The sequence below is a fragment of the Oratosquilla oratoria genome, chromosome 4 (assembly GCF_046742065.1).
Source record: "Oratosquilla oratoria isolate Oo_2021 chromosome 4, ASM4674206v1, whole genome shotgun sequence".
NCBI lineage: Eukaryota > Metazoa > Arthropoda > Malacostraca > Stomatopoda > Squillidae > Oratosquilla > Oratosquilla oratoria.
The window spans coordinates 214,824-233,968 of NC_134780.1; the positions used below are offsets into that span (position 1 = coordinate 214,824).

A 19,145-nucleotide genomic window follows, 5' to 3' on the forward strand; every position below is an offset into this window, starting at 1 on the left:
ATAGTTCCGCTTTACAAGGAAAAGGGGGACAAGTGTGAGTGTAGTAGTTTCAGAGGGATCAGCTTGTTGAGTGTAGTTAGGAAGGCTTATGGGAGGGTCTTGACTGAGAGGATTAGGAGAGGAACAGAAGGAGTAATTGGTGAGGAACAGTGTGGGTTTAGGACAGGTAGGGGCTGTGTAGATCTGGTTTTTGTGGTAAGGCAGATATATGAGAAAGCTATAGGAAAGGGGAAGGATGTTTTTTGGGCGTTTATGGATTGGAAAAGGCATACGACAGGGTAGACAGGAAGGCATTGTGGGAGGTACTGCAGATATATTGGATGAGAGGAAAGCTGTTAAGAGCAGTCAAGAGTTTTTATGAGAGTAGTAGAGTTTGCGTTAGGATTAGAAATGGAGAGAATGAATGGTTTGAGGTAAAGGTGGGACTTCATCAGGGATATGTTATGTCGCCCTGGCTGTTCAATCTTTACATGGATGGGGTGGTGCGAGAGGTGAATGCAAGGGTGGTGGGTCAGGGGTTGGAGATGGTTAAAGAAAATGGAGAAAAGTGGGAGGTGAGCCAGTTGTTGTTTGCTGACGACACTGCGCTTGTGGCAGGATCAGAGGAGGGATTGAGAAAGTTAGTGACAGAGTTTGAGAAGGTGTGTGAAAGAAGGAAGCTGAAGATAAATGTGGGTAAAAGTAAGGTGATGAGATGTACAAGGGGAGAGAGTGACAGCAGGCTGGAAGTGAGCATTAAGGGTGAAAGACTGGAGGAAGTGGATAGTTTTAGATACTTGGGTGCGAATGTGGCAGGAAAGGGAGGAGTGGGGGTGAAGGTAGAATGTAGATTGAAAGAACCGAGTAAATGCCTTGGTGGATTAAAAAGTGTAATGAGAAATAGACATCTGGGGGTGGATGCTAAGAGGAGATTGTATGAAGGAGTGATTGTGCCGACAGCACTGTATGAGGCAGAAACATGGAACATAAGAGAAGAAGAGAGAAGGATTTTGAATGTGTTTGAGATGAAATGCTTGAGAAGTATGGTAGGGGTTACTAGACTAGATAGAGTGAGAAATAAGGAGGTGAGGAGGAGAACAGGGGTGGAAAGGGAGTTAGGAGATAGGTTTGATGAAAGAGTATTGGGATGGTTTGGACACATGGAAAGAGTAAATGAAGAAAGATTGGCAAAAGAAGTGTGGAAGGCAGAGGTGGAAGGAGTGAATATGAGGGGGCGTCCTAGGATGAGATGGATGGATGAGGTGAAAGGGGCATTACAAAACAGATCAATGTCTGTGGAGGAAGGACGGGAGAGGACAGAAGATAGGGGTGAATGGAGAAGTGTTGTGTATAGATGATGCTGTGATGCATGAGGGGGGAGTGGGTGGGGGATGGGGGTGAGGAAGTATGTTTGAGATAAAATTGACGCAGCCCGAAGGGATTTCTCCCCGTCTTCTTTTCTGCATGGGGGGACGGAGAGGGGGGAGTCGTCGAATTTATGAAGCGGCCTTGCTGTGGATGTGCTGTGTCTTACGACACTGCTTCTGACCCAGGGCAGTGGACAGGATGCAGGGATGACCCGTCATCCAGGAGGTGCTAAGATAAGAGGGAGGGAGGAGGGTGGAGGGGAGTGGAATATGTAGGAAATGGAATGGGTGGGAGTGGTTTCTATGCCTTTTTCTTTTTGGCTACCCCTCGTGTAGGAGGAAAAAGCCTTTGGTATATGTATGTATTTTTATGTACCTCTATGTTTAACCGTTCTATTGAGATTTTATGTGGAAAAAATGAGATACTTTTGGGGGCCCCTCTCAAATGGGGGCCCAGGGTAACTTTAAAATTTGTACCTCTTCTACCTAACCCCCCTCCCCCTTAGTTACGCCACTGCTGATCTAAGCATAGCCATTCCTATCAGTGGCATCACATGGACGTCACTTCTTGTTTCATGTGTGAACTATTCCGGACTGCCTCAAGGTTGAGGTACGAGAGGGTAACAGCCTCACTAACCTAGCAAAGAAACAATCTAGTTATATAACAAAAATAAAGGTATTTTCAGAGCCAGGATCCACATCTATGACAGGAAGGCATTATTTAAAACTCAGAGAGAGAGAGAGAGAGTACATTAAATGTTGGTTCAACAAAAGATGCAGTGAGGCAAAAGACAGAAGGGACAAAGCTTGGAAAAAGTGGAGAAAAGACAAAAAACAAAGCAAATGGCAAATTTATGTTAACTATAGAAATGAGTATGTTAATGTGAGAAGAGAGGAGAAAAGGAACCATGAGAAGGATATTATAGACAAATGCAAAGAGCAACCCAAACTATTCTATCGGTAGGTGAATGGTAAACTTAAAAACAAACAGGAATTGGTGAAACTATGCCAAGGAAACATAGAATACACAGAAGATTTAGAGATGGCCGAAGTCATGAACAATCACTTTAAATCTGTTTTCACCAGAGAGAAAATACCGAATTGTGACATAGACAAAAACAAGAAATCTCCCCTCATGAATGAGTTTACAGCATCACTAAAGGAAATATCAGAACATTTATCAAGGCTGGATGTCAGAAAATCACATGGCCCGGACGGTATTGCAAATTGGATTCTAAAGGAGTGCAAAGAAGAACTAACAGACAAAATACACATCTTAATAAACAGCTCACTCAAAGGAAAGATACCCGAGGACTGGAAAAACGCTAACATGTACCAATACACAAAGGAGGAAACAAAGAAGAACCCACCAACTATAGGCCAGTATCACTAACAAGCACCATTGCCAAAATTTGTGAGAAAATAATCAAGAATAGATGGGTAAAACATCTGGAAGACAATGACATATTAAACCCAAGACAATTCGGATTCAGACAAGGAAGATCATGCTCCACAAACTTAATATGCTTTTACTCAAGACTAATAGACATAGTGCAAGAAAGAAATGGATGGGCTGATTGTGCATTCCTAGACTTGCAAAAAGCCTTTGACAAAGTACCACACAGAAAACTACTAAAAAAACTGGAACACATAGGAGGAATACAGGGAAACCTACTAAAATGGATAGAGGACTTTCTGACTGGTAGAAAGATGAGAGTAGTGCTCAGAGAAAAATATTCAGACTGGAAAGAGGTGATCAGTGGAGTACCGCAAGGATCTGTGCTGGCACCAATAATGTTTGCTATCTATATGAATGACATGGATGAGGATGTGAACTGCTACATGAGCTTCTTTGCCGATGACGCCAAACTGCTAAGGAAAATAGAAACTGATGAGGACTGTGAAGCACTGCAAGAAGACCTAAATAGGGTATGGAACTGGAGTCAGAAATGGGAAGTGGACTTTAATACTAAGAAGTGTAGCATAATGGAGTTTGGAAAAAGCAAAAACAGAATATCAGGAAAATATACAATTGGAACCAAAGAAGTAAAGAAAGTAGGATCCGAAAAAGATTTGGGAGTAATTATCACGAACGACTTGTCCTATGATATACAGATTAACAAAATTGTCGGGGAGACTTACAATTTGCTAAGATCAATAAAAGTGGCGTTTACATACTTGGACGAAGACATGATGAAAAAAATATTGGTTACATTGATAAGGCCTAGATTAGAGTATGCAGCGACATTGTGGTCCCCCAGTACCAAAAAGAATATAAAGAAAATAGAAAGAATCCAAAGAGCAGCTACAAAAATGGCACCTGCACTTGCAAACCTATCATACGAAGAGAGATTGGCTAAACTGGAGTTACCGACACTGGAGCAAAGAAGAGAGAGAGGTGACCTATTGACCATCTACAGAATCATGAAAGGCACAGAGGTACTCGATAGTGAGAACTTACTTAACTGGGACAAAAGAAACACAAGAGGACATGGAAAGAAAATAAAAAAACATAGCTATAGAAGAGAACTGAAGAAAAACAGTTTTCCTCATAGAGTTTTGGACACTTGGAACAAACTGGACAATGAAATAGTATGCGCAAAAACCATTCATGAGTTTAAAAACAAACTAGACACTGCAAGATACAAAGGCGGGACAACACGAGCATAGCTCCCCTTCCCGCAAAATACAACTAGGTAAATACAACTAGGTAAATAAAGTAACAATGACCCAGCTTTAGAAACTTATGCACTTTCTTATCCTTAGATTTTGCACGCGTGAATGTCAATACCTTTACTAACAAAGTTTATTGTGTTTATTCATTGATATATGATCACAATATTTCGCATTGGTAGTTTTCAAGGGGCTGTGGTGGAACAGGCAGCATACCAAATAAATAAAACTCAAATTTCAAATCAGCACTGCTTTGGATCTTGGTGTTATGGTAAGTCATAAGCTAAGATTTCATCAATATGTTACTAATACTGTTAATAAAGCAAGTGGTATAGCTCAGTATTTTCAAGGTAACAGCTGGAGTCTGTTCAAAGATAGTGGACTAGAGAAATTTAGAGGTTCGGGATTATGAATAAATATTACATTTTGAACAATCTGGAACTGTAGGCCTACTCAGTCGGAGGAAGATTGCCCTACCACTATATTATTAAGTACTAGTAAGTCTTTCTTTGGAAAGTTATAAATGTTTTGAAGTTATTCCGTTACGCAGGATGGATCTCCACTGAGTCCGCCTGTGGGACGTGCAGCCTCTGCAAGCCTCGCCATGGTGGCTTAATCCTGTTTGGTAAAGAATAGTAGATTATTTATCTTTATGTCCATTATTGAATACCACAAGGAGACATGCATTCATAATTGCATATGCTAGAGGTCATTTGGAAATATGTCACAGGCTCATTAGTCTGAGACATGCCTCATGAATCACTTGTGGTAAATTGAAAGATTTTAAACGCAAACTAGATATTCAGCTTGGTGATAAGTTATAAGAATATGTGACTTGATTTGATGTTTTGTCAGTTAAATTTAATTTTGTTTATAATGCCACAATGATGCACCTTCCAGTCCATCTGTAGCCCATTATATTGTGACTAGTTTTATATGTAAGAGGAGGCTGGCGCATCAGCGGAGTGCGACCTCCTTGCTGTAACCCTTCAGGTAAGGAAATTCGGTAAGAGAATAGCCGGAACAAAACCTGTATGTCATTGGCTTGAAGAGAATCATGGGAAGAATATGCAATGTAGAGCAATCTGTACATAAAACCTTAACTTTTCTTTTTATTACATTTCATATGACAGTTTTTATATCCATATTGAAAGGAAGTGGAGCGGATGAAGATAATTAAATTGTCCTACTATTATGAAGTAAAGCAAAATAAGTGTTCCATAGATCGCGGATATTTGTATGAGGTCAGTATTAATTAACTGACGTTATCTGTTATGTAATATTAAAGTTAATCTTCCTCAATGAGTGAGTTATGTAAGATCATCACTAGTCACTTCTAGATTCAGTGCGAATTTGGCGCGGTATTCGATAATACTTTTTCCATTTTGAAAATTTTATAATTCTAAGTTTATGAGTTAATTTAAGGTGCAAGAGTATCATAACTGCTGCACGATATGTTCTACAGCTAAACTTGTGGTCCAGCTGAATCACTATGAATTTTTCTGGAGAGTGAACATGTCAGCCCCGGTCGAATTCAGCCAGAGAGATTTGGAACTTCCAAACAGAGTTGCCAGTTGTGGAATGCCTGGAGGTCGATTAGCAATACAGAGGACACCCGTCCGATTCGCACCTATCGGTTTGCTTTCGAACCCACCAGTGATACAGACAAGGATGCCCAACATAAAGATATTTTCGGGATCTTCCCACGTTGATCTAGCACAGAAGATTGTTGATAGACTGGGAATAGACCTAGGGAAGGTAGTCACCAAGAAGTTTTCCAATCTAGAGACATGGTAAGACAGCTACTTGTGTGTTACGTCCTCAGTTGTATAACGTTGCAACAAAATTGACAATTGGTTTAACTTACAGTACATGTATTTTGACGTACCAGGTGTGGCACATGACAAGATGTACATGATGTATAACGTGCAAACAGACAAGAGTTAAAGATGGGTATGTTGTGATTCATTAAACTCTTTGTGCACCTGTCATTCATCTCCAGTGTGTTTATCATATCCAGTCTCACGAAGTAATTATTATTGAACATTGCTACCGTGTCGAAGTTTTCATGTAGTAGCTGGGTGTGAACAAGTTGGAGAGGTGCCAGTTGACAGGGTGTTGTTGCTTCTGCGTTTGTGGCAACAGAACAATATTATGAAGTTCAAGGGTACTATTGATAGTATCAATCACGGGATCAGTGGTCCAGTGGAGTTTACCTTGCCCTTGGGGGGGCATTTACCCCCCTACAGATCCCAAACTGACCTCTCTAGTTTCCCCATACACATTTTTTGTTCACACATTTAAAATTAATTAATTTTTTTTTTAAATATTACAAGTGTAAATTTGGTAAATAGTTATTTGGTCAACTGCTTTCAGTTTGATATGGTTAAATATCAGAATAGTGTCAGCATGGCCATAGATATTTAACATGAAACTTGCATTGTCCAATAGCTACTAACCTAACGTAGCCTAACCCAGCCCAACATAACCTAATGTTACAAAATGTAACCATTCTGTAGAAAAATAGGGTATTACTAAGGAAGTACACATCTATGCAATATATATCAATACAAAATTAAATAATAATTTGGTAAATTTAAGTACATCAACACAATATCCATGTTTCTTGGCAGAAATCAATAACCAAAAACTTGCTAATAGCGATACTCTACTGAATGGAACTGTGACACAAGCTGTAAGACAACTTATTTGTATCTGTCCAGTTCCATACAATCATATCATTCCCTGACGATAGCAACCCTGATGACTTCTAGGGATGCTAAATGCATATCCCATAGGAAGTTAGGTTAGGTTAGACTAGACCAGACCAGACCAATTTATTAGACATCCGTTAGTTAGTCTTCCACAACAAACATAAAAAAAGCGGCGTCTTGAGGCTTACCAATGTCAGAGTTGTCACTTATGTACGAGTATTGCTTTTAGCATTTTTTTTAGTTGATTTCCACCAATAAAAGCATATATTACATTGATGTATTATAATTTACAAAATTACTATTTAATTTTCCGTTGCTATAATGTTTAGGTGTGTACTTAGGATTGACTAAAAATAGATCTTTGAAATACAAAAAAGAAAGAAATGAAAAATATGTTTGCGTGATACTGGAATAGAACCTTTAACTTTACATATAATTCTAGGTGAAGTTATCACTCAAATGCTTTTAATTTGAGCACTGGTTTCACATGAAAGAACTCAAACATCATACATAGATCTTGTAATTCCTTTTGTTTATGTGTTGATATAAAGCATTACTTGTACACCTTGTACAACTTATTATTGATAGATGCAACTTCTTTACCAAAAACTTCATGTGAAAGTAGTTTCACAATGATGAAGTTTGTGAAAACATTTCAAATTCTATATATATATATATTTTTTTTTTCAAAATGGACAACAATATTTGTAAGATTCGGCATCACTAAATGTGTTGATATAAAAACCATATCATTCATCAGTTAATTTGTTGTCTCGGGGCGGGCTCTCTTGCAGGAAACTCACAACTTCCAGGTAGCAATAGCCACCAGGCTGCCGATAAGTTACTCAAGGAAGAAATACTGTGTTGTTGCTGGGCATAGCTAGGTGGGGCAGTGTAAGATGGTGTTTGGTGTCCTTAGTATGAGGGTTGCATATGGTCTAGTTTGCTTTTATAGCTTGGCTTATTCTGTGCTGTCACTGGATTGTGACCTGAATGCAAGTGTGCCGGTGTGGTTCTTGCTTCTCTTGGTTACTTCGGTTGAATGTGCATGTTACTGGAACAGCTGAGGTGGACCTCCATTAATTCTAGGTGATTCAGCAACTACTCTCCCTGATGACTTCAGACAGGGTGTTATGGTGGCAGCTCAAGTATCCTGGTACAGGGAGGATATTTTTTTTTTTTTTTTTTTTCTTTTTACAGGGGGTAGTTATTGAAGCAAGGATGTGGTGGTTTGTCTTGAGGAGGTTGTTTTGTGATCTGAATGTGGGTGTACTTTGTGTGTGGATGTAGTGTGGTATAAGTGTTAGTGTTGGTGTTTGAGCAGTATGCTACCAGTGCATATGTATCACTACACAGACGCTCCTCGACTTACGTTTTAGTTACGTTCCGAACGGCTGAACGTAAGTTGAAAATGAACGTAAGTTGTTACTGTACCATACATCCGTAAATTCTATTACCGTATCTTATAAAACACCCCTAAATCATTAATTATACACATAACATTGTAAAAGGATAACATTAATTTCAAATAAATTAAATTCAAGCAACATAAAATTGAGATGGTGGAGGAGGAGGAGGAGGCAAGGCACGTTCAGTCTGTCGTTTGTGCCATGTAAACAATGGATGCAGCGTCATGCGTAAGTATCGTTTGGACTACGGAGAGCGCGCTAAACTAAAAAATTCTCAAATTTTTTACAATTTTTTTTTTACAGTCGGTTCAAACGTAAAGTAAAAAAACGTAAAACGAATGAACGTAAGTAGAGGAGCGTCTGTATATGCAAAGTTGTTTGCCTATTTTTAGTGTTTGGGGTTTGAGCTATGCTCATGAGGTTCTCTTTGACTCCATCAAACCATGCCTTGAATTATTTTATAGTGTTAGTTTGGGATATAATTTCATCTAACTTATTCCACAAGTCTACACTTTTCTTATATCTATATTTTATTTTATCTATATTTTCTTTTTTCTTTATGACCACTTGTCCATTTTCTCGTACCAATATTTTTTTCTGTCCACTTCCGCTAAACCTGTTTCCAGTCTAGATATAATTACCATGTCTCTTCATTCTACCAAGTTGAGAAGGCTCATTTTCTTTATTTTTTTTGTACACATGTCATTTAGACTAAGGATCATCTTGGTTGCCATTTTTTGCAATAAATATGTGTGTGTGCTTGTATTTACCTAGTTGTATTTTGCGGGAAGGGGAGCTATGCTCGTGGTGTCCCGCCTTTGTATCTCGCAGTGTCTAGTTTGCTCTTAAACTCATGAATGGTTTTTGCGCACACTATTTCATTGTCTAGTTTGTTCCAAGTGTCCACCACTCTATGTGGAAAACTGTTTTTCTTCAGATTTCTTCTGTAGCTATGTTTTTTTATTTTCTTTCCATGTCCTCTTGTGCTTCTACTGTCCCAGTTTAACAAGTCCTCTCTATCAAGTATTTCTGTGCCTTTTATGATTCTGAAGATGGTCAGTAGGTCACCTCTCTCTTATTTGCTCCAGAGTCGGTAACTCCAGTTTAGCCAATCTCTCCTCATATGATAAGTTTGCAAGTGCAGGTGCCATTTTTGTTGCTGCTCTCTGGATTCTTTCTATTTTCTTTATATTCTTTTTGGTACTGGTGACCACAATGTTGCCACATATTCTAGTGTGGGCCTTATCAGTGTGACCAATATTTTTTTTAATAATTTCTTCGTCCAAATATGTAAATGCTACTTTTATTGATCTTAGCATGTTGTAGGATTCTCTGACAATTTTGTTTATCTGTTTGTCATAGGACAAACAGGATCACAGTGAACGAAATATACAGATCTTTTTACTTTAGCTTATTCTTCTTCGAAAGTTGGTCATTAGTATTATATATATATATATATATATATGTCATATTTAGTACTCTGAACACATGTCTATAACATTTCTCTAAACATCATACAGTTTCATATTGTTAAGTTAGGCTTAAATCAAACACTGAATATTAAAGTTATTACAATTGGTTTAATATTGAAAACATATGAAAATAATACAGTAATACTGAAAAATACATGTACATATGTTGAAAAAATAGAAAACATTTGTGGAAGTACAAAAAGACAATTTGAAACAAAGACACAAACAAAACTTAGTCACTGCTCGGATAGCTGGTGCTGGGCTGTAGATCATCAGCTGTTGGTGTGGTTGGAGGAGGGGTAACGGTTGGTAGTGTAGGGGGTGGGGTAACAGCCTGTAAGGTAGCAGTAGGGGCAATGGTAGGAGTGACTGGTGGAGTTGTGTATTTCATGAACATAGTAAGATTTGTTTGGAGTGAGTGATTTTTTCTCGTAAATTTCATGATATGGACACACCACATCATTTGTCATCCTTTCAATCCTTGTGAAGTGTTTGGAGTTGGGGTCCATTTCTTCCAACCGTTTAAGGAATTTATTCATTGTAGCGAAGCTTTTTGATAATCCCTTAGTGGTGAATTTCCTTACTGGTAACTCTTCTTCTTCTTCCTCTGCCTGTCTTCTCTCCTCTTCAGCCACTCGTTCCTCTTCCAATTCGATGAGTTCTTCATTTGTTAGTTCACCGGATTCTTGATCTAATAATTCTTCCACATCTTCTAATTCACATTCCAATGAAAGTTCTTTTGACAATTTCAATATTTTTTCATGTATCTCACTGAGTTCTTCTTCACTGTCAAATCCAGCAAAATCATGCACATAACATTTGAGACACTTTCCAAATTCCATTCATACACTTATCAGTTACAGCCTCCCATGCAGCAGATAGATTCTTGATGCACATAAGAACATTGTATTGTTTCCAAAATTGATGTAGGCTTAGTTCTGGGTTGGCATCTATAGGAGCTATTGCTTGGGTGAAAGTGATTTTCAAATAGTTTGCTTTGAATGTTGCAATTGAACTGTGGTCCATAGGTTGAGGAATTGATGTGAGCGGCAAATAAACGGCTTTCACATTTGGGTGAAGATCACCCAAGTGAGGTGGATGTCCAGGTGGATTATCCAACAGAAGTAAAACTAAAAACAATTCCTTTTTCTAACAAATACTCACACACTTGAGTTATGAAGCAATTCATAAACCAGTCTTTAAAAAGTGGCTGAGTCATCCATGCCTTACAATTTGATCGAAAATAAACAGGCAAAGTGTGCTTGTTTACATGTTTGAATGCATGTGGGTTTTCCAAATGGCAGGTTAAGAATGGCTTCAGTTTGAATCCTGCAATATTCCCACCAAGCAGAAGAGTAAGCCTGTTCTTGTAAGCTTTAAATCCTGGCATTGTTTTAGTTTCTTTATGGATATATGTGCATTCTGGCATTCTCTTCCAATACAATCCTGTTTACATTAAATATTTGCTATGGAAGGCAGCCATCATCTGTAATAATTTCATCAAGCATTTCCACAAACTTTTTAGCTGCTCCTTCATCTGCACTTGCTGCTTCTCCAGTCACATGAACATTATGAAGTTGAAATCTTTTCTTAAATCTTTTAAACCATCCAGTACATGCAACAAAATCTTTGTATATTCGTCTCCGTCATGTTCCTTCAAAGTCTCAAACAGACCTTTCACCTTCATCTGTACAGTAAACAGGCTTAATGGTGACCTTTTCTGAATTTGGTCTTCCATCCAAACACTTAACAATTTCCCCATTTCATTGATGGGCCCCAAACGTTTCTTGGTTATCACATTAGAAAGCATGGGTGCAGAACCTTTCACAGCTTCACGAATTCTTTCTTTGTCTTTCAAGATCATTGACACTGTTGAATTAGATAACTGCATCTCGCATGTGATTGTTTTTTTTTTTTTTTTTCTCCTCGTTCAAACTGTTTAATCACATTCGATTTTTGGTCCAGATCAATGACTTTTCTTTCCTTCTTGGCGGGAGTTGGAATCGATTTGTATTGATTTTATATATATATATGTAGATTTTCATATATTTTAGTGCTTGGAAAAAATATGCCGGGTACTTGAAGTTGCCGATTAATAGAAAGCCAGATACAAGGGCTTTTACTTAATATATATTTATTATGCAGACGAGTGGTGATGGTCGTAAATTCGAACAGTCGTATGTCAGATAGGTCATAAGTCGACAACTATCTGTATATATATGTATAATTTTTCTTTTCTGTTTTTCAGTGTGGAAATAGGAGAAAGTGTACGCGGAGAGGATGTGTACATTGTGCAAAGTGGTTGTGGAGAAATAAATGACAATCTAATGGAAATGTTGATCATGATAAATGCCTGCAAGATCGCTTCAGCTGCAAGAGTCACTGCTGTCATACCGTGCTTCCCGTATGCTCGCCAGGACAAGAAAGACAAGGTGAGAGATTAAAAACCTTTTTTCATGTAGATAGCAAGATTGAAATCAGGTAAATAAACTATGTAGCAGATTGTAGTAGTTTGATTGTCAAGTTTTGGTTACCCAGTGTGGATTACCATATCTCCAGAGGAAATATAATTTAGGTTTTTGAGTGTTGAATTATGCATGACACTTATGAATTGTCATTTTTTGTTTGTTAATAGAATTTACTTAATATTTTTCAGCAATGATATAGGATGGTTATTTTCAGTTACAGAGATGATTAAATACATGTATTTGTATAATAGTGTAATATGGCTGCCTACTGTTTTCTCTCCCTTTTCCTTCTTCCTTCTCTTTTCTTCTTCTTCATCTTTTTCTTCCTTTTTTCCCTTAAGATTTTTCATCTGCATCTTTGTCTACTTATTCTTCAACTTCTTCACTAATCTCCAAGTCTTAAAAGGATCACACAAGGGCTCCAATGACTTTTGTAATAATCATTACATTAACTTGAGTGGGAGGGTCTTTAAGCATGCCAGCAAATGCAGAATAGCACAGATAGTATGCTACAGGTGTGAGTTACTATGTGTAGCTAATTTTAGGAAATAGGGCTACCACAGTAATGCAGGATCAGTGTGCTTATTCCATTATCACTTGTCTGGTACTTTATACTGTTTCATACAGAATCTGTGTGATACTTTTTGGATTATGTGTACATTGAGTTGATATTCTAGATACTGAGTTTGAGGGAGCTTGTTTTGTAGGACTGAGCTAATTTCTACACAGTAACAAGCTTAACCTTGTGTAGTTAGATCTAATCTTGACGTTAAACTGTTAAGGTGATATGTGGGTGTGACAGAGGTAATCACCTTTAACCTATGTGCATTAACTTACAGGCAAGTAGGAGGTTAGAAACTGTTGGGTTTGAGTGGAGGTGGGGGTCAACATTTTGTGAAATGCAATCAAAAGAAATCCAGTCGCAGAACTTGTTTGTTTTATAGCTTGCAGACTTGAAAAACTTCTCTTGGAAAGAAACAGGGGTGATGTGAGAGGAAAGGTGCCTTGTGCAACTGTAGCAAAATATGAAAATAATAGGGAAATAAGTGAAGAAAGTAACATAGCTAGTATAAATGAAGAAAATGCTAAAAGGAATTATTCAAGAACAAAGAGGTTAGAAAAAGTACATGGGTAGGGAATGGTTATGTATGGATATTTTTATGCAGTCTGAAGGGATTTCTCCCTGACTTCTTCATTTTCCATACAAGGGGACGAGGAGGGAGGGTTGCTGTGTAAGTGAAGTGGCCGTACTGTGGGTGTACTGTGTTTTGCTGCATTGCTTCTGACATGGGCAGGAGACATGATGACCCTTCATCCACAAGGAGCTAAGATGAGATGAAAACAAGTGTGTTACTGGTTTCATTCCCTTCCCATACCCATGTTAGGTGTAACTCTAGGGGAATCCACTCTATTTTCTAATTGTGAGATGGCCATATGAATGCATATATCACTTAAATAGATGAATACCTGTAGTATACAGAACCAAGTTTCCTGCACTAGCAACTGCAGTGCCAGTCTTGTGAGTCACATGACACCACCTCTCTCCTCCCACACCCCAGCAATGTGAATTGCATTGCATTGAGTGCCTCACTATAGTTGTTAGTTTTATCTTTTGTATGTAATTGTTGAGTAAATACCAGTTTACCAGTTTGAAATTAATTTATCATATAATGATATAATTAGATTTAAGAGCTTTATAATCTGTCTAGTACTTACTTTAGGGTTAATGAGGGGCATTTCTGGAACAAATCTCCACATTTTCATAAGTCCATATGGGATAAATTGCTTCAATATATGAATTATCATTATACAAGAGAATATAAAGGTACATATTCCTTTCATATGTAGGGTTATTTTTTGTATTTGGGTTTGCATGTTGCAGGAAATGGAGTTGGGTTTGGAGGTAAACTGTAAATTGAGAGTAGCAAGTTAATGTTGTTAGGGATTGAAAAGTGTCATGAAAAATAGACATCTGGGGATGGACGCATGGAGAAAAATATGCAAAGGAGTTATTTTAACAGTGACACTGTATTGGGTAGAGACTTAGAATTTAAGAGAAGCAGAAGGGAGTTCAAATGTGTTTGAAATGAAATGTCTGAGAATTGTGGTAGGGGTTACAAGGTTGGATATGATGAGAAAGGAGGTGAGGAAGAAATGGGATTGAACAGGAATTTGGCAGAGAGTGCTGATAAAGGTTTATTAGGATGGTTCAGGCACATGGAAAGAATGGGCGAAGAAAGATTAGCAAAAAGAGGTGTGGAAAACAGGAGGATGGAGTGAACTTGAGGGGGTGATGGAGGATGAGATGGATGGATAGGGTGAAAGAAGGGAATATATCTTGAGCAAGGAAGGGGTGTCACGGCGAACACCCTGACAGGGGGAAGGCAGGAATAGACAATATTTTGACAAAGGAAAGGATTTCCCCCCGTCTTCTCTGTATTCTGCATGAGGGGACAAGGAGGGAAGGTCACTGTGTAAGTGAAGTGGCCCTGCTAGGGATTTAATTGATCTTACTGCATTGATTCTGAACAGGGCAGTGGGAAGAAGGCCAGGATGACTCGTCATCCATGAGGAGCTAAGATAAATGGGAAACAAATGTAGTGGTATTGGGTGCATGCCTTGTCAGGTTACTTCCCTTATAACAGGGAAGAAGCCCTTGGTGTATGAATAGATTAATGTTTTATTTCTTTATTATTATCATTATTATTATTTATATTTGTTTAGTTTTTTTTCTTTCTTTTTTGTTCTTTTGGGTGGGAATGGGTGTGTGCCTTGATTGGCTGTTTCCCTTTTAAGTGGTAAGAGGTCCTTGTTAAATATAGATAGGTAGTTCTTCTGTGGCATCTCTCCCAAGCTTTCTCTGTTTTATTTCGTTTGTTTTATTATTATTGTTCAATAGAAAACTTTCATTGAAATTTTATTTTTAATCTTGCACTTACCTTGTTGCATGCTTGTCCAGTCCTTTGCTGTAAATTGTAAATTTTCAGGGCAGTATTACTTTTCTTCTCATTTTCTTTAGTTTAATTGAACTTGTACCATTCTACTTTTTCAAAGTATTTATTTTATTAGTATTATTTTTTCAGTATAAGAAAGTTTGCCTATGCAAAGTTGTATCTTCCTTGTCTGTATGTTTCCTCTATATCTTCTCCACTTTCAATGCAAATTGTAGAATCACATGATTACTCTTACTCATTGGGTACCAGTAATTCAATGATCCACTCGTCCCAGGTTTTTTTTTCAAATCCTCTCTGTATCATGTTAGATCCATCACCCATTGTGTCATATTCATTATATTCAATAATATGTTTAATATATGCATATATATATACACACACATGAGAAGTAGAAAATTTGTAGTGATTTATATGCCCCCAAAAACACATTCTTGAAAAAAGAGTGACCATTCCAAAATGTTGGAAGACATAAGGTATACATTAAATGAAATACTGAAAGGAGGAGGAAACTTAGTAATTATGGGTGACTTTAATTCTAAAGAAATATGTTTGGAGGAGATGACAATGAAAGGTGGGGGAACCTTTGGGGAAACATACTACTGGACATGACCATTGAAAACACAATGACTCAATGGGTAAGAGAGAATACCAGATATAGAAATAATGAAGAACTGTTGAGACCAGACTTAATATTTATGTTGGAGCTTGAAATTGTGGATAACATGGAATACAAGACACCAATTGGGGAGAGTGACAACATACTACTTGAGCTCGAGCTAAAAGAGGAAATACAGTCGAACCTCAAAAGCCCGGACCCTTACATGACCGGTGGAAATGAACAAAGGGCAGACTTTTCAAGCAAAGTTTCCTATTTGTCCGGTAGGTGGCAGCGATGGCCGTACACGTGTACTCAAACCCGGCCCAGTCAAGCCGCCACCAGGGCTGCCGTTTCGTAGAATTTTGTACCAAAACGTAGTAAAATAGCGGCATGTGGCAATTGCACAACGACATGAGGAAATGTTTTCTACATAGCAGGCTGTTAAAAACATTAAAAAACTCAAACTTTTGTTTAAAAATCATAGAACTAGTTATCAAATAAATGGTACATCAAAATATGACTTTTATTGGTAATTGTGTTACTTATGAGATATTATACCCCAAAAGGTACGTTTTTACGGTGTAGAAAAAAATTCTACGCTAAAGTTTCAGCTTTCTTTTAGCACCAGGGCTGCCGTTTCGTAGAATTTTGTACCAAAACGTAGTAAAATAGCGGCATGTGGCAACTGCACAAGGACATGAGCTGGCTGTTAAAACATTCAAAAACTCAAACTTTTGTTTAAAAATCATAGAAAATCGTAGAACTAGTTATCAAATAATAAATGGTACTGTACATCAAAATATGACTTTTATTGGTAATTGTGTTACTTATAAAATATTATACCCTAAAAGATATGTACGGTGTAGAAAAAAATACGCTAAAGTTTCAGCTCTCTTTTAGCGATAGTAATATAAAGAAAAATTATATCTTACTGAATATGTTAGGGCATGAGGGCCTTATATACATTCAAGAATAAAAAAGAAACTAGAACCAACATTTTGTCAAAGTTTGACAAGTATATATCTTGCTATGAAAGTCTGCACACGCCCGAGAAAAATGTATGCCCCGGTATGGCAACACTCTCATTCTACACGGCAGTGTAGAAAACGCGGCAACCCTGGCCGCCACCACTGTCCCGCGTGCATACCTTCCGATATTTACAGTGTACTTAATAAAAAATACAGTACAGTACACTGTATGTACAGTACATTTACATGCCTGTATTACAGTTATTATTACAGAATTATTAGTATTATTACAGTGTTAGAGTATTATTCTTATGTGTTTCTATGCCATATCATACATTACCTATACGTATACCGCCTCGAAAATCTACGGATGTCAGGGCGACATTTTCGATTACCGGACTTTTGGCATGACCGGACAGCCCTTCCCCCCAATTAGTCCGGGCTTTCGAGGTTCGACTGTATATCTGGAAAGAAATGAGAAACACAAAAAAGGAAGACTGATGTACAGTGTTCCCTCGCCACTTTGTGCTTCACGTTTTGAGGCTTCAGTGCTTCGCGGGTTTTTCCAAAATATTCATAAAAAAATCAATCAAGAAATAATCAAATTATAACTTACCATGCTAGCACATTAATGTTGTGCCTTTCTTGTGTAAGTTTTGATGAATTATCAAAATGATGAATAATATTGCTAGGGGGAATTTTATCAGAAAAAAAAAATGCTATTGGTGCTACGTCACAAAGTCATGCATTTTATGACCTATGTATATCTTGATCTATTAAGATTTTAGGAAAAAACGAAATTACACACTGTATGGTACTTGAGATTTTACATGCAAAAGCAGGTTAGTCTAGGTAAAGTATTAAGATTGGAAAACATTTGTGACGGCATCAATGACATCATACAGACGGATGAAGAGATGGACATACATCGTTCAAATGCTCATGGAATATGGAAAATAATAATTTGATTATATTGTAAAAATATCAAGTCAATATATAGAAAAAAACTTTTTATTCATTTTTCTATCAGTGCATCTGATCCCCCTTAATTACTATATAATAAATGTTAATTACTGTATAAGGATTTATAATTAATGATTTAAGTATACACGTGTACTGTTGTAATCTTTGTCTCAAATATGTAAAGTATAAATACTTTACATATTTTAAATATTCTGGTACCCATATACACATACACGAAACTTCCTAGGGGGGGGGGGCAGATCCTACTTAGCAGTTTTTCACCTTTCATGGGGGGTTCTGGTTCCCATTAACCATGAAAAACGAGGGATCACTGTATGACAAAACGGATTTTGGCAAACTCGGAAAAGTCTTTCAAAAAGCGAGTTAGGAAAAACTCTTTAATGAAGAAACACAAGTAAAGGAGAAATGAATGATATTAAAAGAAATCTATAATGAAGGAGTGGATAAACATGTACCAAAACAAAAGCAGTGCTGGTACAACAAAAAATGTAGCGAGGCAAAAGACAGAAGAGACAAAGCTGGGGGGGGGGGGGAAGGGTTAGTGGCAAACATAAATCAAAGAAATGAATATGTACAAATATGTAGGGAAGAAAAAAGAAACTATGTAAAAGACATAATAGACAATTGTAAGGATTAGCCTAAATTATTCTACAGATATGTAAATGGGAACTTAAAAAATAAACAGGAAATAGTGAAACTACATCAAGGGAATTCAGAATATATAGAAGATATAGAAAGGGCTGAAATTATGAACAAACCTTTCTAATCTGTATTTACAAAAGAAAATACACAAAATTGGGATGAAGAAAGGAGTGAAAGATCCCCCTAATGAAAACATATAATTGTGACACAGAATAAAAATAAGGTACCAGATAATGAACCTTGATGTCAGAAAATCACACATTCCAGACAGAATTGCAAACTGGATACTAAAAGAATGTATGGATGAACTAACGGACAAAATATACAAGATAATAGGTTACTCAAAGAAGGAAAAGTACCACAAGGCTGGAAAAAGGCCAATATAGTGCCAATATATAAAGGGGAAGACAAGGTAGACCCAACAAACTATAGACTGGTCCCCCTTACAAGTACAATAGCTAAAATCTGTGAAAAAGTCATCAGAAGTAGATGAACTAAACATCTGGAAAAGAACAATATACTGAATCCAAAACAATTTTGTTTTAGACAGGGAAGGTCATGTGCCACAAACTTGATTTGTTTTTATTCAAGATTAATATATATAATGCAAAAAAAGGGATGGATGGGTAGACTGCTCTTTCCTGGACTTACCAAAGGCATTTGATAAAGTACCACACAAGAAATGATTAAGAAAACTCAAAACAACAGGAGGTGTACTCAGAAAATTACTGAAATGGATGGAAGATTTTGTGCATAGGAGATAAATGAGTGGTGTTTAGAGATAAAAACTTGACATAGGGAGAAGTTTACCGTTCACATATCTATAGAATAGTTTGGGTTGATCCTTGCATTTTTCTATGATGTCTTTTTCATAGTTTCTTTTTTCCTCTCGGCACACTTTTACATATTCAATTCTA

The 19,145-nt window shown here is 37.3% G+C and overlaps 1 protein-coding gene across 2 annotated transcripts in view; it reads left to right on the forward strand.

Moving 5' to 3' along the window:
* The first annotated feature begins 5,505 nt into the window (after positions 1-5,505).
* Positions 5,506-19,145, forward strand: part of LOC143024584 (ribose-phosphate pyrophosphokinase 2) — a 115,982-nt gene continuing 102,342 nt past the window's right edge. For both annotated transcript variants that reach the window (XM_076183399.1, XM_076183398.1), the window contains exons 1-2: positions 5,506-5,812; positions 11,863-12,046. In XM_076183399.1, the coding sequence (XP_076039514.1) occupies positions 5,535-5,812; positions 11,863-12,046 (462 nt within the window). In that variant the 5' untranslated portion in view covers positions 5,506-5,534. The remainder of the gene's footprint in view (positions 5,813-11,862; positions 12,047-19,145) is intronic.